General features: G+C 49.1%; 1 protein-coding gene across 3 annotated transcripts in view; it reads left to right on the top strand.

Moving 5' to 3' along the window:
- Positions 1-23,159, top strand: part of Efr3b (EFR3 homolog B) — an 84,097-nt gene that overhangs the window by 38,296 nt on the left and 22,642 nt on the right. For 2 of the 3 annotated variants that reach the window (XM_052746016.1, XM_052746017.1), the window contains exons 2-8: positions 340-416; positions 1,600-1,727; positions 8,474-8,624; positions 19,910-20,031; positions 21,153-21,302; positions 22,306-22,440; positions 22,835-22,913. In XM_052746016.1, coding sequence (XP_052601976.1) covers positions 340-416; positions 1,600-1,727; positions 8,474-8,624; positions 19,910-20,031; positions 21,153-21,302; positions 22,306-22,440; positions 22,835-22,913 — 842 coding nt within the window. The remainder of the gene's footprint in view (positions 1-339; positions 417-1,599; positions 1,728-8,473; positions 8,625-19,909; positions 20,032-21,152; positions 21,303-22,305; positions 22,441-22,834; positions 22,914-23,159) is intronic. The other variant, XM_052746018.1, reaches the window with a different exon arrangement.

A 23,159-nucleotide genomic window follows, 5' to 3' on the forward strand; every position in this document is an offset into this window, starting at 1 on the left:
GTGTGTGTGAATGGTAGGGTGGTGGCATGGCAGCACCTGGCCTTCACATGAGCTCCCACCCATGAGGTCTTATCCTCCAGGTGTTCTTCTGAGGGGTCTGGCTTCTTCCTCTGAACACCCCACTCTGCCCAATCCCTAAACCAAAGACACAAACAAAAGACCAATGTCTTAGCATGTGGGAATCAGTGGGAGACCTCCACCCTGAGAAAAACAAGGCCCTTGGCCCATCAGTCCTGGTTTCTTTCCTCATAGGTCCTGGATCCCCGGTCTCTGCAGCCCCATGAGAAGGCTTCATTCCTAGTTTTGTGGTTTTTGGTTGTTTTGTTTCGCCCATTCCAGGTGTGTGCGGCTGCTGTGGAGCCCTTCGTCCCAGATACAAGAGGCTGGTGGACAACATCTTCCCTGAAGATCCTGAGGTGGGTCACATTAAGGGGGGCTACATGGGCTGCTGACTAGGGAAGGCCTTTGGGCAGCGCCTCTTCCCGGCCCACAGCCTAAGAATGGCTAGCGGCTCTGTCCCATGGAGGATGAGGACGTGCGACTCTTTTGAAGGCTGGGTGTGCAGAAGGGCTGTTAGGAATGTGCTGGGCTGTGGCTGGACGGTTGACACATCTTTCTCACCCTGTCTCAGTTGCTCCCTCTCCTGATGGAAATGTTTTCCCGTCACTTAGGGAAGACGTCCCCCTGTCTAGCGTTTGGCTCGGGAACCCGTGTCTCTCCCCAGCTCCCTCTGGCATCTGTCAGGTGTCTGGCTGTGCATCGCGCAGGAGGTCTGGCTGCTTGGCTTCCAAGCTGTCACTCTGTGTGTCACTCTGTGTTATGCATTGTGGTCTGAGGATGTCAGGATTTGATGCATTGGCCGTGATATTTGAGAATTCTGCATGGGCAGCTGGAGGATCCTGTTTCTATTATTCTCTGGAGAATTCCCTAGGAGCTGAGGAATTGCCTCCTTTATGTCTTAGTGGTGACTATCCACACACCTTAATTCTGAGCTACCTTTAATGATACCATGTCCTTCTTCCACACCAGTGTGTATCTCTACACCCACATGTATATACATGAATGCATATACACACAGGCGCACAGACCTACCTCTGTCCATATTTGTATGTATGGGGTGTATGCCTGTGTGCAAATGTGTGCAATGCATGTATGAGGCCAGAGACTGACATCAAGTTCCTTTATCACGCTCCACCATGTGTTTTGAGACAAGTCTCTCACTGAACCTAGAGCTTGCTCTTGTGGTTAAACTGGGGACAGTGAGCCTCAGGGAGCCCCGTTTCCACGCCCACCCAGCTCTTAGGAAGTGCTTAGGTTACAGGCACAAGAGCTGCTGTGTGCAGCTTTTACAGGCTCTGGGGAACTTGAACTCAGACCCTTGTCCTCACACAGCAAGCATCATGCTATTACGGTATCTTCCCAGCCCCATGCTTGGAGGACAGAAATGCTGTTTTCATCCTTTCAACATTCCTGATGCCCGGCCCCTGTATAATAGACACCCTGTAAATGTCAGCTCAATTGAATTAGTATTTGCTCCAGACTTGAACCTTCCCACCGCACGGGGGGCCATGGTGATCTTAAGCTGCCTGTCTTCTGCAGGATGGTTTGGTGAAAACCAACATGGAGAAGCTGACCTTCTATGCCCTCTCGGCTCCAGAAAAGCTGGATCGCATTGGTGCCTACCTCTCAGAGAGGCTCATCCGAGACGTGGGGCGCCATCGCTATGGGTAAGTCAAGGAAGGGATTTTCAGAAATTACGTTACATTTTTAGGGTAAGATAGTGTAATAACATTTCAAGAAAAAAAGTATGGGGTGAGCTATTGGATATACTGAGGAAGACAAGACCAGGACCAAGGAGGGTGGGTTTACATGCTCCTCCTGAGGCAGGTGAACTTGGATGATTCTGTGGACATTTGGGAAGGGGACATGCTGGCTTCATTTGGCATCATCGAGTCCTCGTGTGCCCACATAGAACTTACATGGTCAGTCTGGCTTTCAGTGTGCTTCTTCTCACCAACCTGGCTCCCCTTACTGTCTGAGGCAGTGAGGTGGAGCCAGCCATGTTCTGAGAAGGCAAGGTTGGGGTGGTTTGTCCACTAAAAAACACACTTTAGAGAAAGGGCTGGGATGTGGCCTAGTGTCTGGCATGTCCTAGGAGCCTTGGCTTCAATCTCTAGTGGAGTACCTCTGTGATCCTAGCACTCGGGAGGTGGAGGCAGGAAGATCCAAAGTTCTAGGTCATCCCCAGCATCAGAGCAAGGCTAGCTTAGGAAATGTGAGCTGCCATCTCAAAACAAGACAAAAATACACTTCAGTGAGATATTTATCATCTTCATCTTCTGAGAGGAAAGGACTATGTGGGTTTCAAAGAGAGAAGAAATCTTAAAATGACCAATACATTTAGCTATTTAAATCTTGATGTAGATTTTATTTATTTATTTGGTTTTTTGAGACAGAGTTTCTCTGTGTAGCCCTGGCTGTTCTGGAACTTGCTTTGTAAACTAGACTGGCCTCAAACTTATAGAGATCCACCTGCCTCTGCAGGGATCAAAGGCGTAGGCCACCACCACTCGGCCAAAACCATCAGATTTTTAAAACTGAACATCAAAGATAATTATTAACAACAAATAAGATGAAAGATTCAAGGTTGCACACTAGTGACATCATAGGAAAAAGATTACAAAGGGTCCAATCAGAGAGCCAGCGTCGTCTAGATAAGTCAGAATACAGTCCATGCCCAAACTCCTGGACCGTCCTATCACATTAATATACTTTTTTCTAAAAGTAAATATTCCAGTACTAATCAGGAAATGGCAAAAAAAAAAGAGGCATTTTCACACTTTTCTGGAAAGAGAACAAATCGGTTAAAATTTTCTAGGTCATGAAATATGTGTCTAGATCTTCAAAACTATAGCCCGTTTCCGTCCGTGGCTTCCCAAGGAAACCATCTCAATACCTCTACCTTATACACAGAGATGGTTTTTGCAGTGTTTTCTGTCTTTTTCTGTCTGTCTCAAAAAACCCAAACCAAACCAACGGAGTCTCAGGTTGTCCAGGCTGCCTTCGAACTAGCTATGTAGCTGAGGATGACCTGGACCTCTGGATCCTCTTGCCTCCTTCTCATAAGTACTGGAGCACAAATGTGGGACACCAGGCCCAGACCATAGTGCTTTTTTTTTTTTTTTTTTTTTTTTTTTTTTTTTTTTTTGGTTTTTCGAGACAGGGTTTCTCTGTGTAGCTTTGTGCCTTTTCCTGGAACTCACTTGGTAGCCCAGGCTGGCCTCGAACTCACAGAGATCCGCCTGGCTCTGCCTCCCGAGTGCTGGGATTAAAGGCATGCGCCACCACCGCCCGGCCCATAGTGCTTTTTATAACAATGAAAAGCTAGACATGGCCTAAGCGTTTGGCAAGAGAGAACTCCAGTAAGTTATGGTTTGTATCGTATGATAAGATAATAGAAATGGAGTTTATAAAGATCCCTATCTAATGATATTAAAAATAGGAAAGCTTAGACTCTAATGGCCATGTACTAAGTATTTAAAGTGAAAATATATATATATATATATATATATATATCAACAAATCTCAGTGGCTAAAAAGTGAAGTCCATATGCCGACGTGTTCAGAGCATTCATCTGTGAGTGGCACAGTTGGAGGACTTCGTTTGTCTCATTGTGTTTTCTGTTCCCTACACATTGACTGTTGGGCATGTGCTACTTCCACAACAGAAAAGTGGACCTCAGTGTGCACTGTGCTTGCTCCTGCCCTGCAGCCATGATCACATAATTCATAGGCCAAATAGCTACCCAAGTTCGAGGCCAGCCTGGGCTACCAAGTGAGTTCCAGGAAAGGTGCAAAGCTACACAGAGAAACCCTGTCTCGGGAAAAAAAAAAAAAAAAGGAATCAAGTCCAGAGCCAGGTGGTGGTGGCACATGCCTTTAATCCCAGTACTCAGGAGGCAGAGGCAGGCAGATCTCTATGAGTTTGAGGCCAGCCTGGTCTACAGAGTGAGTTCCAGGACAGCCAGGACTACATAGTGAGACCCTGTCTTGAAAAAAAACCAAAACCAAATCAAACAAACAAAAAAAATCACCTCCAGGCTCCTCAACTTCTAGCGTCTCTTCCACTGCCCAGCCATGCCCACCACACCTATTATATAACCAATACCAGACAGACCGGCTCAACAGTCCTCAGGTTGAGAAACCAAGGATCATCAGGAAATGCTGGGGTTGGGGAGGAGGCTGGGCATCAAACCGAGACTTTGTGTATACTAAGGATGTGCTCTCCCCCCAGCTCTGGCAAATCTTAAACCAGGCTATCTCTGATGTGAAAACAAAAACGCGAACTAATATGTTTCCACGACCATGCTCTATATAATAAAATTAGGCTGCCACTCAATCAGAGGAGGAGCATGAACGCCTTGTGCATACCGGTTACATAACTCATTGCCTTGATGGGCCGTAGAGCACATTTCAAGCAAGGAAAAATGGCTTTAGCCTAGACTGAACCAGACGCTACCGTGCCAGCGGTAGCATTAAACATTTAATACCGATTCTGCCCGAGCTCTCTGCAGTGATGTTTCTGGTGATTAAAAATGTCCATAGCTGACAGAGCCTCTTCGAATCCTGCCTCTGCTCCTGGAATGACAATTCAAAATTGGCATCATCCTGTTAAAAATAGCCCCTCGCAGCGTCTAGGTATTTAAAGCCTGAAGGAGGACTTTGATCATAAACATTTGGAGAAATGCCTGTTAGGATCCTCTTTTTCTCTTTGCCCTTCTGCGGCTCCCTGCCCAACACCCTGGCCTCTTCCTTGTCCTGGATGGGGGCCTTGGAAGAGCAGCATTTTCACATCAGTGACGGGAGCTGTGTCTTCCTAGTATGATAGGGGCGGCTAATTTTTTTTTTCTTGGTTTTTCGAGACAGGGTTTCTCTGTGTAGTTTTGGTGCCTGTCCTGGATCTCGCTCTGTAGACCAGGCTGGCCTCGAATTCACAGGGACTCGCCTGGCTCTACCTCCCGAGTGCTGGGATTAAAGGTGTGTGTCACCGCCGCCCGGCTAGGGGTGGCTATTTATGGTTTGGTTCTATGGATATAAACCTTGAACCACCTTCTCATGACCTGTGAACCCCAGAGCCATCTCCTCATGACCACTGCCTTTCTGCACTGTCACTCTGTCACTGCCGTGTGGGGTGCTGATTCCTGAGTGTCTGGCCCCAGAAGGATGTCAGCTGTGAGCAGGGAGAAGATGGGCGAACTTCAAGGTGTTGGTATAAAGGGTGGTGATAGGCAAAGGAGCCAAACCCCAGCGTTTCTTACGCTTCTCTCCTTCCTTTCATTCTCTTTCCAGATCAGCCCAGCGTCCCTAGGAACAGGGGCACAGGGGAAGGGATGACTGTGCTGAGTGAGACAGGTCCACAGGGGGCACCGAGCGTGGACCGCGGTGTGCAGGGTATCTTATTAGACAGTATCTGGGGTCCCCACTGTCTGCAGATCTGCCCCAGCCCAGGGCTCAGCACCGAGGATGGAGACAAGGAGGTTGAGGAGCCTGGCCCAAGATAACCCAACATTGTTTCTAGAGGGATCTGAAGCTGGTGTGGAGTGGTTTGACCCTTCAGAAGAGTGTGCTGCAGACTCTGCTAGATGGGGAGGGTCAGCCCGCTCTTCCTTAGCTGGGACCAAAACTGTCTTCCCTGTTCTCGGGCTTCTAAAAAACTCAGAAAGTTGAATTCAGGAATGGACTGAGAATAGACAGAATACACAGAATGCCTGGAGTAAGAGGCCCTTTATTCAGGGACTCCAGGTCCATCTTTCCTCTCCATCTGGGTGGGGCAACCAGCCTACTCATCCCACACTTCTTGCGCTGCAGACCTTTCTCTGGTTTCTCTGGCTACTTCTGACCTGGAACAAGGTGTCCGGGCAGAACCAGCCTACCCAGGAACTCCACGGAGGCACCAGGCATTCTGGATATTTTCCTCTGTGGCTATCATTCACTTTCTGTGTCAGTACCTGAGCTTGACTTCTTCTGGTTGTAACCTACCCAGCATCCTCCTCTGCTGCCCGAGATTCCCAGTCTATTCCTGGTCACTTGTATCCTGTCCTCTTCATCTTCCATGTGGGAAGCCCACACGACATATCTGGGGCTGATGTTTGCTGCGGCAGCAGCCTATACCTCTCCCCATGGCCCAGCTCCATCCTAGTCTGCTCTGCCCCAAGTACCCACAGAAACCAGTTTGAACTCTCAGACCTGTTATTACTTTGGACCCCTTGAACTCGGATCTCTGTGATGGTAACCTCATCATGGGAATCCTGTTGATGAACAGTACCCCAGAAAGTCCCATGCTCTGTTCTAAGAGAGTAGGTCTGACAGGCAGGGCACATGGGGCAAGGTAGTGTGATAAAATGGGACGAACACTGAGATCATCACTTGTGGGGGGGGGGGGTCCAAATTCAAGTTCATAATTAAAACCGTGCCATTCTTGGCATTGGGATCAGAAATGGAGCATCGAGGGTTGGCATATTTAGGGAACTAAGCCCTGTGCTTCTTTATGTCTTTACATTTCTATGTCAATTCTACGGTGATAATCACTCAATAGCCAAGTTTTTTTCTAATAAAGAATAGGTTTTCTTTTTTCCTTTTTTCTCTTATCAGGGCAATCTAGATGCCACCCCCATCCCCCAAAAAACAATAATGCTTGAGAACTTGAGAGGCCTTCTGGAATCTTCTCTTGCCACCCACCCCATCCCCTTCCTTTATTTATTTTGCTTAAACTCTATTAAAGGTAAGATGTCAGTAGAAAAACACTGGCATGACCCACAAAAAAAGGGGGAATTTCTCTTTGCCTACCATTATTTTCTAATTGTGCTTGGTGACTTGGCCATGTCCAGGTGTCCCTACAAGGAAGCCTCCCCACCCCACCCCCCCGCCCCGTGCCTGTCCTCTCTGGCATGTCCCTTCTGGCAGGGGTCCCAGCCAGTTTTCTTTTCCAGCTTGGGTGACTTGAACTCCCTGAAATGCCAGGCCTGCAGGAGGTGTCTTAGCTGTGACTGACTATGCCCGTCTGGGGAGGTCAAGGTCATGGAGGGTGAGGCATGCCTATCCTGGGTAGGAGGAATGCCAAGCCAGGGCTCCCACTCACCAAATGAATTCTAAGAGGCAATGCTGCCTTTGTGTTCCAAAGCCACCACCGAGAGCTGGGCCTGTAGCTCAGTGCTAGCGTGCTTAACAAGCGTGTGCAAAGCCCTGGGTTCCACCCTAGCCCCTCAAGAAAAAGAACTTTATAGATAAACGGATGACATGATCCATTTTTTAGTATACCCAGAGATGACTATTTCATAATCTTTAATAATTGAATTTAGTAATATTCAAGGATTTAATATCTGGCTCAAGCTCATAGAGATTAAAGAAATAAATTTTATAAAAGTGGAAAAGATTTCAAAGTATAGAGCCTTTTTTTTTTTAAATGACTATTTTGTACAGAAGTTAGTGCATGGATGTTTTTAGTAGTTGGTGTCCGATGGCTGTTTTTAAAAACAGATTTAGGGTCTGGAGACATGGCTCAGTAGGTAAGAGCACTGGATGCTCTTCCAGAGGACCCAGGTTTGAGCTCCAGCACCCACAGGGCTGCTCACAACCATTTGTAATTTCAGTTCCAGGGGGTCCAATGCCCTCTTCTAGCCTCCAAAGGCACCACACACAGACATGCATGCAGGCAAAACATTCATGCATAAAATAAATAAACCTTAAAAAATAAAAAAAATTTTAAAGGCAGGTTTAGGGCTGGGTGGTGGTGGCACACACCTTTAATCCCAGCACTCGGGAGGCAGAGCCAGGTGGATCTCTGTGAATTTGAGGCCAGCCTGGGCTACGGAGTATGTTCCAGGAAAGGCACAAAGCTACACAGAGAAACCCTTGTCTCGAAAAACAAAACAAAACAAAAACAAAAAACAAAAAACACAGGTTTAGAAGACACCATGGATTCTGTGACTTTGTGTGGATGTGCCAAGTTGGTTTGGGGCTTAGGCAGTTTACTACACATTTTCTGTGGTTGGATGGTGGCCACAAGAAGTACAGTTAGGGCCTGGAGGAAGCCAGGTGATTCCTCCTAGGCATTTGTTCTATTGACTCGGAAATTTTTTTTTTTAAGACCAAAAATATCAAGAGTTTATAAATATTCTCCTCGGGTTCAAAGATGCATTCGATCTGGATTGATGAGGAGGAACTGGTCTTTGGGCTCATTCTTAGTTATACATGTAGCACATGAACTTGACCAGGGAGCCTTAACATTTTTAAGCACCCTTGCAGCTCGGTCTCACCCTGATTCTCAGTTCCGGGCTGGAGCGAACGCTTGTTAGAAGCACGGCACAGACACCGGCAGCCCACAGAGGCATCTCCTCCCTCAGATACTGCCCTAGTCAGGTGCAATAGTAGGCGAGAGCGAGACCGAGTGAAGCCACCTTGTCTCTGTCCTCAGGTACGTGTGTATCGCCATGGAGGCGCTGGACCAGCTGCTCATGGCCTGCCACTGCCAGAGCATCAACCTCTTCGTGGAAAGCTTCCTTAAAATGGTGGCCAAGCTGCTGGAGTCGGAGAAACCCAACCTGCAAATCCTGGGCACCAACTCGGTAAGGGGTGGGGCTGGGGACGGATTAGATGACCTCTGGGTCAGTTTGTTCCATCATCACTCGATTTCTGATGCTAAACAAGTGGTTCTCAACCTTCCTAATGCTGCGACCCTTTAATACAGCTCCTCATGTTGTGGTGACCCCCAACCATAAAGTTATTTCATTGCTACTTCATAGCTATAATTTTGCTGCTGTTATGAAACGTAATGTAAATATCTGATATGAAGGATATCTGATATGCGACCCCCAAAGGGGTCTCACCCACAGGTTTAGAACTGCTACCCTATGCACAGTATATGTCTTGTCTTAGTGTCTCTCTTTGTGTGAGCAAAGAGGCATTGTGTTTTAATTTCAGTGAATATACTACTTGCATAAGCATATGATAAAATAGTCCTTAAAAATAAAATTTGCTGGAGCTGGAGAAATGGCCCAGTAGTTAAGAGCACACAGCGCTCTTACAGAGAACCTGAGTGTAATTCTCAACACCCATCTTGGGCTGCTCACAACCATCTGTAACTCCAGACATCTCTGGATTCCTCAGGCATCTGCACGCATGTGCACAGACCCACACATATGTGCACGTAATTAGATATGATATAATGAATCTCAAAAATAAAATAAAATGCGTGGGCTGGGTAGGATGGCACACATCTTTACATCCCAGCACTGGGGAGGCAAAGGCAGATGGATCTCTGTGAGTTCGAGGCCAGGGAAGGCTACATAACAAAACCCACATCTCATAATAAATAAGGTCCTGCTCCTTAGACTGATGACTTCTGATTTTTTTCCCTAATAAATTGTCCTCATAAATAATTTTCAACGAGGGCCCAAGAAATAGAAAAGCAGGACTGAACCTGGGTCATTCTGTGGAGAGTGGAGGTGCCCAAGGCCCTTATGACTCAGTGTCCCATGGGTCACCATTTGAAAGCTGGTCTCAGTTACATGTCCTTTAGAGATAAGAGCACAGAGATGAAGGCCCCAGAGAAGAGCGGAAGACTGTGGTGAAGCAAGAAACGGGCTGTGGGTTTAGGTCTGCCCCTTCCCAGCTGGCTGATTCATGTGGGCTTCTACCAAAATCTCGAGAGAGTTGAACTTGGTCTCTGTGGGTCCCCTGGGCTCTGTTGCTGGTGACAGTACAAGCAGATGCTACCATGACATGTTGTGATTCATGAGAGAAGCGGTAATAGGCGTGCTACGAAGTCCCACTATGATGTGTGTGCCTAAATGTTCTCGAATGTTCTGGCTGCTTTCTTTATCTGCTGCCTTTTGCCTTAGTCCCAGCCCCTACCCCCCCCCCCCGCCCCCACCTTAGAGCATACTTTAAGCTCCGGGTCTTTAAAAGCTTAGATGCAACTATTCTATGGCTTTGGTGAGTCCTTTATCTTTCTGCAGAGAGAACAGAAAAGTAGGAGGTTTTTCCCTTTATGTTCCCAGCGAGGTGTTTCTGACTATTTCTTTAAATTTTTTTTTTAATGTTTACTGATTTCCTTGGTGTATGTGTGTGGGCATGAACTTGCCATATGAGCAGTTCACAGTCAGAGGGGAAGTCACGAAGGTTAGTTTTCTTCTTAACACCTTTTGGGTCCTGAGGATTGAACTCAGGTTGTCAGGCTTGGCAGCAAGCCTCTGTACCTCCTCCTGAACCATCTTGCTAGCCCTATTTCTGAATTTTCAATCATATAAGTCATGACTTTTCTCCTGCTCTGTGACAGAGTTGCTTTAACTAGAACATCTCCTAAGTGTCCTTTGCAGGACCCGATGTGCCAGTCCTTCCCTTCCCACCAGCTGCCTTTGACAAATTACATATACAGCAGCTAAGGGCGAGGCCCTTTGTCATGTTGCCCGGGCAACAACTTCATGTACTGTTTTAGTTGTCGTGTTTGAGATAACGACAGTCTGGGAAAGAGCATCTGCATGGAAAATAAACCAGTCACCCTGCATCCACGGGGGGCCACAGAAGCAGGTGGCCAGAAGCTCTTGTTTTTCTCAAAGGGAATCCTAGCCCAGGGGCAGGTATTTATTATCTACAGCCTTGAAAATGCCACCTCCTCTGAATTCGACATCCTGGTGATTCAGCATCTTAGCTGGGGAGCAGCGATTAGCGGGGGTGGCAACCCTATAGTGTTCAGCTGAACCTGCAGTGGGCTGGGATTCCTACTTGGAGGTAGCCCTTCCTAGGGTTGTCCTTCATTTGGACGCTCTGGCAAGTTATCTACGCCGAGAACCCCCAGAAGAGCCCTACTTCGCATCATTTTAGATTTGCAGGGACCCCAGTGCCCGCCTTGCTCTGCCTTGGGACGTTTAGCCCAGGAGTGTCAGTCAACAGGGTCTTCACAGGGATCTGAAGCTTTGTGGGAGCTAAGGAAGATGGAGGGAGAGGAAGGAGAGGTTCCGGTTTCTTTCTTCTTTACCCAGCATCCAACTCCTTTTAACTGTGTATTGTATAGTCACTGAAGCACGCTTTAACTTAGTAAGAAGATTTCACTGCCAGGAGAAGGAAAGAGAAATCAGATGTGGTAGGATGCACCTGTAGTCTCAGGACTCAGGGGGTCTTGGGAGAAGCTTATCTCAACAACCAAAAAAAAAAAAAAAAAGGTAAAGCGACCGGAGCAGACACCGTGAAAGTCAAAACAGCAATGGTTCTAAGACCTGCTGTCACGCGCTAGAATGGTCTTGCTGAGGCAAAGAGGAAGGGACGGCAGAAAAAGACCAGCAGCTCCCAGGCTGCAAGAGAGGTGAGATCCTGCCTCTGCCCGCAGACTCTCTGTTGTCCTGTTCTTGACAACAGAGAGTTTACTCAGCGCCTTCTGTAGAAGGGGGAAGGGCTAACTCTGCTTGGAGACACTTTGTTGGTACCAAGTGAGCCCAGCAAGGCTCGGATTCCCTTTTCAGGCCAGGGGAGAGCTGTTGGTGCAGGGTCACTATCTGGAGTAGACGCCCTCTTTGTTACCCCAAGCCCTTAATCACCCTCGGCTTTCCACACATTTGTGAGAGGCATTGTGAGGACTGGTGATCTGCTCCAGCAAGCTTGGCGCCCTTTGTTATAAGGAAAGAGCCGGAACTTTGATCTTGAAAGGGTGGCCCTTGGCAGTGTGCTCCTGGCCTTTGAAATGTCGTGTGTTTGGAATTGTCAGTTTGTTGTCATGGAGACTTTCTTCATCATGGCTATGTCTTAAAAAAGAAAAAGAAACAAAATTTCGACTTTATTCTCTGGTGATTTCATACATTAAGTAACTAGTATTTTAATAAAAACCATGTCTGAGGGCTGGAGAGATGGCTCAGAGGTTAAGAGCACTGACTGCTCTTTCAGAGGTCCTGAGTTCAATTCCCAGCAACCACATGGTGGCTCACAACCATCTGTAATGAGATCTGATGCCCTCTTCTGGCCTGCAGACATACATGCAGGCAGAACATTGTATGCATAATAAATAAATAAATAAATAAATAAATAAATAAATAAATAAATCTTTTTTTAAAAAAATGTCTGAGGCTGGAAAGATGGCTCAGTGGTCAAGAGCACTGATTGCTCTTCGGGAGGACCCACATTAGATTGCTCACAACCTCTTATAACTTCAGCACCAGAAGATCTGATGCCCTCTGCTGGCCTCCTCAGGCACCTGCACCCATGTGCATATCACCACACACAGACACATGTAAACACATAAATAAAGAATAAAAATAAATCTTTTTTTTTTAAGTGACAGTCAGGGTGAGTGGTCACTCTGGTCATAGTGTGCCTATAAGACAAGTACTCATTAACTCCATTTTATAGGTGGGACTGTTGAGGCCAAGGAAGCGTAAGTAACTTGCCGCAGGTCACCCTACTGATAATTGGAGGAGTTGGAATTTGAATGTATAGTTGGGCTCCAAACCCATCCTCAAAATACTAATAGGGGGTACCAGTTACAATGGTACCATGCTTGTATTTCTTTGCACTTAGGAGATAGAGGCAAGAAGGTCATTCATTCCAAGCCATCTTGAGCTGCAAAGCAAGACCTTGTTTTTGCTTTTGTTTTTTAAAGCCAAACAAATAAACAAAAAACCAACCACAAAGGGCTGGGCTACAGGTCATTGATAGAGAGCTTGTTTGTGTGCAGAAGGAGCAGCGTTTGTTCCCCAGCACAGCAAGTAAGCAAAGAAGGAAGGAGAGAAGGAGGAAGAGGTAAAGTCCCCCTATAAAGTTCTGTGGTGGTTTGAATGAAAATGGCCCCCGTAGGCTCCTAGGGAGTGACACTATTAGGGGGTGTGGCCTTGTTGGAGGAAGTGTGTCACTGGGGGAGGGGCTTTGAGATTTCAGAAGCTTCAGCCAGGCCCAGTGTCACTCTCTCTTCCTGCTGCCTCCTGATCCAGCACCATGTCCGCCAGCTCACCACCATGCTTCCCGCCATGACAATAATGGACTAGACTTCGAACCTATAAGTCAGTCCCAATTAAATGTTTTCCTTATTAAGGGTTGCCATGGTCCTCCAGGCAGTGGTGGCAAACATCTTTAATTCAGCAGTTGGGAGGCAGAGGCAGAGGCAGGTAGATCTCTAAGTTTGAGACCAGCATGGTCTACAGAGCAAGTTCCAGGACAGCCAGGGCTAAACAGAGAAACCCTTTCTTGAAAACAAACAAACAAACAAACAAACAAACAAAAGGAGTTGTCATGGTGTCCCTTCACAGCAATAGAAATGCTAGCAAAGACAGGTTCCAACTATGTCCCAGCCTGGTTTAGGCCCTCTTAGACGTGAGTATGGCCTCTTGGCCATAACCCCCATGAGGCACCCCATAAGAGACCTGAGTCAAGACCCCTAGCATGTCCTCTCTGGCTCCTCATATCAACCCCTGGAGGACTCAGGAGCAGCATGGAGTGGGCTAAGAGCTGCCCCCCCACAGGGACACCACAGACTGGCACTCTCTGACCAGGTCATGTGAGTAACTGGATTGCCATGCCTGTAGCCACCAGGCTTCCAGGTTGAGAAGAAATGCCTTCTACCACACTATCAAAACAGTGTCTTAGGGATGCGGCTCGCAGAGCCCGGTGTGGAGAGGATGCCTCTGTCTTAGCTAGCCCTTTTGCCAGCCTTCACGTTAGAAAGAGAGCACGTGCTCTCTGTGTGGGAGGTCAGGACTGGCGTGAAGGACACCACCCCAGCCCCTGTCACAGCTGGAGCCCTGCAGGAGTGAGAACGGGATGGGGTACAGCTGAGTCTTGTGGCCCGAGCCTCCCGGGCAGTCCTGGACTTTAGGGTTGAGGACTGGCTTCCAGAGATGGAACCATGGTGGGATCACCCATCCAACCGTTGGTCTGACTCAAAGCCACACCAGTTCCGTCCTTTAGAAGAAGTGGGCCAACTATCCGTGTGGTCAGTCTTGAGCAATGCCATAGCTGTGGACAAGTTCATTCTAGTGCAAAGGATCCGGAGCCTGTAGAGTCCCTGGCCCAGACTCCTCGGGGTAGGCCCAGTTGGACCCGTCACAAGCGAGCTGACCTAAAGTCATCCATTCACTTGCCAAGGCCTCGATTTCCTTTTCTTTGTAATGGGGCAAGTATGTATCCTTCCACACTCACTAACTGATGGAAAATTATATCACCGGGCGGTGGTGGCGCACGCCTTTAATCCCAGCACTCGGGAGGCAGAGCCAGGCAGATCTCTGTGAGTTCAAGGCCAGCCTGGTCTCCAAAGCGAGTTCCAGGAAAGGCACAAAGCTACACAGAGAAACCTTGTCTTGAAAAACCAACATATATATATATATATAATATCACATAACAGTGTCGGTAGCAGACTGAAAATAGTGTCATTCGGGATGTCTGTGTCCAGAGCCTTGGAACCTGTCATTTTATGAGGGAATGGGGCGTCTACAGCCGTGAGTAACTCAAGAGTCTGGAGAGCGAGCTGCGTTATCTGGGCTCGGGGGCTGGAGCGGTTCTAAATGCTGTCCCGTGCGTCTCGTAAGAGAAGTAGAGGGATGTAACATGGGAGGAGGCAGAGCAAGACAGGCATAACGCGTCCTCAGAAACAGCACAGTGTGTGAGTACAAGTGCACAGAGCATTTCACGTGTCTCTCAGAGCACACTGGCATCAACCACTCTTTTGCCTATGCCCCGCCTCCCGCTCCATGGACACCTGGCGTTTTAGAAGAGGCACTGAAGGCAGGTGTAGCGGTTCATACCTGTAGTCCCAGCACTTACAGTCTGAAGCAGGAGGATTGTGAGTTCCAGGTAAGCCTGGGCAATATAGCCAGACCTCTTCTGGAAAAAAAATAAAAGATGACATGGCCGACCTGGCTGTTTGTGATGGAAACTCCTGTGTCTGAACAGCTTCCTCAAGGACTTTTTTCCCCACCGAGACAGGGTTTCAATGTGTTGTGTAGAGTTGTGTAGATCTGGCTATCCTGGATCTCACTCTGTAGACCAGGCTGGCTTCGAACTCACAGAGATCCACCTGCCTCTATCTCCTGAGTGCTGGGATCAAAGGTGTGCGCCTGCGCCACCACTACCCGGCTGCCTCAGGGACTCTTACTTGGTGTCTTTTGAATACTTGAAAGCTTGCAGCCGAGCAAGGTGTAAGTTAAGCCAAAGCAAACAAACATCAGTTAGGATGCGTCTACCTGAAGTTTGGTTTACTGATCAAGTGGGGTAGGGCAATGCACAGCGGCCTGGGTGGAGTACTGTTTTCTGAGTGGCGTGTGGAGTGTTTTCCTAGTAGTGCGTGGAATGCGTCTATGCACCATATCATCCCTGTGAATGTCACTCCCTGTGACCGCAGAGCTGAATCTCATGGAGGCGGGGGAAGCTGAAGTTCCTGAGAGTAAGTGATAACATGCATTGCATTCAAACAGTCTTATCCCACCCTTCTCGACTTCATTCACTTTCCCAGGAAGTGATCCATGTAAGGAGAGGAAAACAAGGGTTTAGCCAGTTCCTGGGGGGGGGGGGGGGGGGGGGGGGGGGGGGGGTGTGTGTAGCTGTGGCTCCTGGAATCCCCTTGGGTTCTGCCCCGCCCTGCTGCATCAGGTGACCTCTACCCAGGCAGCTTGGCTGTGTCCATGGAACCCCTTGTTCCCACCCTTTGCTCCATGCTCACACTCACCCTCGGGTACCACGTCACTGGAGAAGCAGCTGCCTCTCCTTTCCATTTCTCTGTGCCTTCTGGGTATCAATTTTTGTTGTGTTCTGGGGTTTGTGTGTGTGTTTGAGACAGAGATTCCCATGTAGCCAAGGATGGCCTCAACTCACTTTGTGGTGGGGACTGACTGTCCTTGGACTTGTCCTGTTCCTTCATTCTTTCACTTCTCAAGTGTTGGGATGACAGGTCGGGGTGACTGCACCCAGCTCCTAGCTCAGAATCTCGGTGTTGCCTACTCCAGTCCATGCTGCCTATCTAGGCTCTGGGCTCGAGGGTTTGGAGATAGCAAAGGTGACGGTGCATCCAAACCTACACCACAGTTGACGGAGCTGGGTATAAACACCACCATGACGGCCGTGGAGTCATTTCCTGGTCGGGTCTGGTTGTTCTGAGTGTATCTTCAGTCATCTTCGTGACTGCCTTATGAAGTAGGGCCTTGTATCCACTTCACAGAGAAGGGTGTTGCCAGTCGTTAGGGTCTGGGCTGGGTATTTCCAGGTTCTTGGTGTCTTATTTGAGAACGAAGTAAAGTACAAGCCCACACAGACTGCAGAGTAGCCCAGAAATTCTATTTAAAGGAGAGCAGTAGAATAGGTTAGAATCCACTGCAAGAGAGCTGGGGCCCAGGGATGTTAGGGCGTCCATTTACTAAGTTTAAGTGGAGGAGTTTGGAGGTGCAGTATGGGTGTTTCTCTATTTTGGTTGACAGGATTAGATTGGGTAGGCCATTGCTCATTTGTACATGTTCCTTACCATAATACATCTGAGTTTAATCCTATGCATGCTCAATAATTCACAAGATGGTAAAAAGGGGATTCACCCTAGAGGTTGACTTTGAGGGCTTGGCCGCTTTATTGCAGTCCTCAAAACCAGTCTAGGTCAAATGGGACCATTGGCCCGAGCTCCATAAAAATGGGGCATTATCATGGGGATGTTAGAGGGAGTCATTTATTTCCACTGTCTGAAGCTTGAAGAGAGTGTGTGTATAGCCCAAGCCAAGGGGAGTCCCAAGTAGCTAAGATATTCCTTATGCCTGCCTCGAGGGAGTAAAGACTCAGAAGTTACACAGCCTGTCCTGTGCTCCATGAAAAAAAGCAAGAATGAGATGGGACCAATGCTAGGCAGAGCACTGTCTACTCTTCTGGACTTTAGGGCAAGCCAGCATTTAAAGGAAAAAAAAAAAAAGGCTCAGAGGCTGGGCATGGTGGTACATTCCTTAATCCCAGCATTGAAAGACAGAGGCAGGCCAGCTTGATCTACATAATACGTTCCAGGTCAGCCGGGGCTACATATGAGAGACCCTGTCTCAGAGAAGAGGAGGAGGAGGTGGCAGCGGCCTTGGGTTGTGGAGGAGGTGACTTGGGAACATCCTGTCAGTGCTGAAGAACCTGAGCATCCTTTGCAGCCTTCTCCAAATTGAACTTCCCTGGAACCATGCTTCAGCCAAGGCCACAGGCACAACTGGGGAGGCGGGGGGGGGGGGGGGGGGGGGGGTAGGAAGGACTCAGAGCAAGGGCCTGCTTCACCCTTGTTTCCAGAACTCCTGAACTGGGGTGGAATCAGTTGTCTTGGAATGACATGCAATCCTACTCTATCTCACCACATCACCACATCCATAATGCAAGCAATGCCAGTTTTATTTGTTCCTAATACTAGGACATTCTCTCTCAGATGTACATGTGCATGTATTTCAGCTGTGGCTCAGGAAGATAGATCTCCTCACCCACTTTGGATGCTGAACTACTATCAGTCAGCAGAAAAACAGCTACATATTTACGGTTTGTGTTAGTCACTTCTGTGTCATTGTGACAAAATGTCATGACGTGTTTAAAGGAGAGGGGTTGTTTTGTGTGTGGTTTCAGGTTTTGTTCATCCCAGTGGGGATGATGTGGTAAGCAGCTCATTCTCTGGGACTGAGCTACAAGATATGCCCGTAAGTGCAACAGTGGTACATACGCTGTGGGAGTAACCCACTGCCTTCTGATTGGGAAGAAACCAAGGTCCGATACTGTAGATCTGCTCAAAACCTATGGCCAGGGAGCTCACCGTCCCCAGGGGCAGACCTACTCTGACTGTTTTGCTAAATGGACATAGGATCAAACCTCCCTCTAAGTTTACGTCTCCACCCATTAATTAGTGCAGCTGTCAGTCCTCATCAGAGGAGCAGCTCTGTGTAGTGGATGGTGGTTAAGGCGGAAACTCACACTGGATCCCGGTAGAGAATAAGGATCTTCGGTGCACACAATCACAAGTGGGTTGTCTGTATCATTCCCTCTTCCCCCAAGGCTCAGGAAGCATCTCAAAACAGGGGACAGGAAGATTGTAAGAGCCGTAGCTAGGGAGAACCAGAGCAAAATAGCATATTCTGGGCATGACAGGACCATGGGGTTCATCAAATCACAGCAACTGTGGCTGTCTATTCAAGACCTGTACATGATCAAGCCAGTCCATACTCCAGCATGGAGGCAGGAGATGCCTACGAGCCCAACCCTAGGAATGAACTATTGTTAGGTGGTTGCTTCTGAGGGAGGGATAGTCAAGTTTTTGGTTTCGTTTTTAAGAGTGTGGGCCCTGGCAGGTTGACCATCCAATCCTCCTGTAGATGGCCCCATACCCAGGAGTATATGAGCAGCATAATTCAGGCATGAAGTTCGGAGGGGAGGCGTGGAGGGTGGATCCGGGAAGAACTGAGGGAAGGAGTCAGGGTTAATAGGATAAAATAGTGTATGCAGGCCGGGCGGTGGTGGCGCACGCCTTTAATCCCAGCACTCGGGAGGCAGAGCCAGGCGGATCTTTGTGAGTTCGAGGCCAGCCTGGTCTACAGGGCGAGATCCAGGAAAGGCGCAAAGCTACACAGAGAAACCCTGTCTCGAAAAACCAAAAAAAAAAAAAAAAAAAAAAAAAAAAAATAATGTATGCATATGTGAAATTCTCAAAGAATAAAAAATGTAAAACTATAATAACTAATGAGACTACTGGAAGCTGCTCATTTGCATCTAGGGTAAAGTTTTAAGTAGTTAACTAGACAGATTAACAATCAATATCAAATACTATGAAAGTAAACCAACTAGATACCTTGAGAAAGGATAGTGTGTATGTGTGTGTGTGTATTAAACCAATAATTGAGAAATTATATAATGTATTGTCAATCTAAGCTCTCTTTTTGAGACAGGGTCTTATGTAGCCCAAGCTAGCCTCAAACTGCTATGTAGCCGAGGATGTCTGTGAACTTCTGACCTTCCTGCCTCCACCTCCTGAGTGCCAGGAGTACAGACCTGCGCTGCCCCACTCAGTTTATCCCATTCTGGGGGTGGAGCTCGGGGCTTATGCATGCTAAATAAGTACTCTGTCAATCAAGCTGTCTCTAACCCATTAATCTAATCTTCTTTTAGAGCTGTTTGGGGCTACTAACGTAACATCAAGCAAAACGAATTATATTAGTTTCAAGCGGTTTATTCTGTACGCAATGCTTGCCTCTCTGGGGGATGTGATTGAAATGAATCTCCTGTTTAGAGTTGGAAAGGCACAGTGCAGTACAGTCCAGCAGCTGAGAATGCTGCTGGAGATGAGAGCCAAAGCTAGGCATGGGGGCAAGCAGCTGTAATCCCAACCATTGGGAGGTAAAGGTAGGGGGCTCAAGTTCAAAGCCAACATCTGCTACATGAGATCTTGTCCCACAGAGAGACGGGGAGGACGGGGGATGGGAGGGAGGCTACCAAAATGGCAAACCTTAAACACTCAAAAAAATCTCAACAGTTTGGAAGTCACATGTTCGGATTTGCTCTCCTGTCTCAGAATTCAGTCAAGGAGGTGCCCCACGCGTGGACCCAGCTCTCCTTCAGTCTCCGAATTGTGCCTCATTCACTGTGCGTTCATCCCCCAGGGGTGTGTGCCGCAGTGCGCAGGGGGAGCCATCATTTGCTTTCTCCTCCCTCCTCTGCCCTGCCTCAACAGGAAAGGTCCTGGTTCCCAGCCTTTTGTGTATACGAAAGCCGAGCAGCATTCGAACTCAGATCTCCCAAGTGCGCCGTTATGGGCAGGAGCTGGTGCCCAGGTGCCTGGGTCTGTGGTGCTTTTTTTTTTTTTGGCAGCAGGGTGCTTGGGGACACTCAGACAGAATCCAGGGGCGGAGCGCCGGCCTCGCATGCAAATTCTCTTCCTCTGCCCTGTTAGTTTGTGAAGTTCGCCAACATTGAAGAGGACACCCCGTCGTATCACCGGAGCTATGACTTCTTTGTGTCCCGATTCAGTGAGATGTGCCACTCAAGTCATGATGACTTGGAAATCAAGACTAAGTGAGTAGCGGGGGGCGGGGGCGGGGGCGGGGGCGGGGGCGGGGGGGGGGGGCTACGGGGCTCCCAGCGGAATCATCCAGGGGCCTTGAAGGGCTTCAGCGCGGGCTGACCAGTCTGTCTTCCTTGACTCTCCTTCTGGCCTGCCGTTGCCAGGGATGGGTGGGTGTGAAGCAGAATGGGGCTCCCGGCCGGTGGTTCTGAAGGAAAACTCTCTGGGGCCAGAAAATAGGGCAAAATATTAAGATAATGGTGGTCCCCTGAGCTGAACTTGAGGGCCAGGAACAAAACACACCTGTATGCATACACACAAACCTTCCACGCACTCTGGTAAAAATGTGCATTTTGCGGGCTGGAGAGATGGCTCAGGGGTTAAGAGCGCTGCTGACTCTTCTTCCAGAGGTCCTGAGTTCCATTCCCAGCACCCACATGGCGGGTCACACCTGTCTGAAACTCCAGTTTCAGGGGACCCCGACACCCATGGCAAAAATACAAATGTACATAAAAATAAAATAAAAAAATATTTTTAACAAAATGTGCATTTGCAGAAACAACCTACTTGCCAGTGTCTACCCCCATCCGTACAGTCCAAGTCCTCACGCTGGCTCTTCCTCACTCCATCTTCCGGGTCCTCCCACCCACTCCTTCTCCTTCTGCCATGTCGCCTAGGACACACACACAGGACACTCTTGCCCCAGGACATTTGCACAGTCTGCCATGTCGGAAGCCTTCTTCCGTGGGTCTCATAGCTCGCTGCTTCCCCTCTGCCATGGCTTTACTCACATCAGTGACATCTGCCTGGCTGTCCCCACACTCACCCCATTCCTTTTGTATCCTGCTCTGCCCGCCCCCCCCCAACGTGGTTTGCCTCCCCTTTAACAAGTTTCATCGCTCCCCTCTTACGTCTCTGACCCCTTACCTGTCGCTCCCCACGAGCTCCTAAGCTACAGGAGGACAAGGGGTCGTGTTGCTCATTAATGTATCCCAGTCAGGTCAAAGCCCATGAGGAGGAGCAGACGGAGGAGCCTCTGTGAGCGGTTACGTCCCTAGATCTTGAACTGTGCTCCCCTCCTGGCTGTAGAGATACTCAGGGTGTGGAGACGCCTTGGTCTCTTTCCTTACAGAATCCGAATGTCGGGCATCAAAGGCCTGCAAGGGGTCGTGAGGAAGACGGTGAATGATGAGCTGCAGGCCAACATCTGGGACCCACAGCACATGGACAAGATCGTCCCGTCGCTGCTCTTCAATCTGCAGCACGTGGAAGAGGCAGAGAGGTGAGTGGGGGGGTGGGGCTCCCCTCTCTGAGCACCACGCTCATCCAGGCTGCGGGAACACGCCCAAGCTTGGGCTTCGGGAAGGGGAAAACCCAGCTACGAGGCCGGGAATCCTGGCTTTGTGGCTTGTTCTGCGATGAGTACGAGGCTGGCTCCTTGGACGCTTTTGGAAATGGCTTCTGCCAGCCTCTGAGCCCCTTCAGTTCTCAAACAAGGAAGCAGGAGCAGCAGTGAGTCTGTGCCCCCTGAGTATACGCGCAAGCTGGTCAGGACACAAGCGACAGGTCACCCTTGTGCCCCTCCGGAAGCAGCAAGCTAAGGAGGTTTAAATGCCTCCCATGGTTCCAAATGCTAAAGACTCCCTGGGACCTTCCTGTCTCCCTTCATGATGCTACTTTAGACCTTAAAACATGACTGCTTGACCAGCCATGGCCACTCAAATTGCAGATACTGGATTCTAATCTCAGAGCCCCCCCAAAAGCATCAGACTCATTCCGCTCCCTGACCGTTACTTTCCCCTGTAGAGTGGAATGGACGGAAAGGTTCCCTTTGCTGTCTGTCCCCCACCTTGGCTTTGTGCTGAGATGCTTAGTAAAAATGCACTTCTTTGGGTCTGGGCTGTTAAACCAGCAGAGGGAAGTGTGCCCCCTGGTGGCTGTTTCTGATATAACAGCTCACCAATCTGGGGCTGTGGTCTCTTAGAAGGGGAGTTCTGTTCAGAGAAGGTACACTCTGATTTGCGTTTCATTAGGTCACGCCCTAGCCAATCACTGTTCCTTTCCTTTCGTCTCCCTCTTTCATCCTGTCTGTCTTTCCTCTTTTCGGTCCCCCTCCCCCAACCCTTAGACCCTCGAGGTCTGCAGGCCTCCGACATGAAAATAATTCTATTGTCTCCCCCAATCTTCTACCCCCAGCTCCCTTACCCTGTCGAATTGCTGACAGCCATGACTCTGCTATGACCTGGTGTAGCTTATCTCAAATTCCTGCTTGTCCTTCTCCACAGCCGGTCTCCCTCGCCCCTCCAAGCACCAGAGAAGGAAAAGGAGAACCCAGCCGAGCTGGCTGAGAGGTGCCTGCGGGAGCTACTGGGCCGGGCAGCCTTCGGCAATATCAAAAACGCCATCAAGCCTGTTCTCATGTGAGTTGAGTGTCCCGCCCCACCCTGGAAATGTTCCGCTGCCAGATGACTGGTCCAGCCAGGTCCCCCGGATCTCCCTGCCAACTGCCCCTGGTCCCCTCTGCCAATGTGAGAGGAAAAGGAGATGGCACAGCTGTGATGCTGTGGTGAGGTCAACCCTTCATTTGGTGTCTGCATACCCTGTATCACATAACGAGGCTACCACAAGTGGCCACCCGCAGTTTGTGGTGATTAACAGGAGGGTACCCCAAACTGAACGAAGGGGCCAGCTTCTTCATTCCTTCCTTGCGTCAAGCTATGGACCCTATACTGTAAGCCCTTCCGTGGTTGAGAACTGCCAGGGGGCTCTCAGGAGGTGTCACTGGCCTTCACCCTCGTGTTTTCCCCCTCATAGCCACCTGGACAACCATTCTCTTTGGGAACCCAAGGTGTTCGCCACCCGTTGCTTCAAAATCGTCATGTACTCAATTCAGGTATGGTAGCTTCCCTGATGCAGCTTGTCCCCACCCACCCATCCATCCACCCACACCTCCGTATCCCCATCTCCATCTCATCAATCCCCCTCCCGTACCCCGCCCCCAGGGCACTTCCGGGTGCGGGACAGTGCGCTAAGTAGAAAACCACGGGTCCTCTGACGTCCCCCAGAGACCCTAGCTGCCGCAGACCTTGCTGTTATCACCCGGCTGTGAAGGGAGGCCAGTTTAACGTTTAGTACATCC

Source organism: Peromyscus californicus, unplaced genomic scaffold (genome assembly GCF_007827085.1).
Source record: "Peromyscus californicus insignis strain IS unplaced genomic scaffold, ASM782708v3 Scaffold_1__1_contigs__length_55948999, whole genome shotgun sequence".
NCBI classification, from domain to species: Eukaryota; Metazoa; Chordata; class Mammalia; order Rodentia; family Cricetidae; genus Peromyscus; species Peromyscus californicus.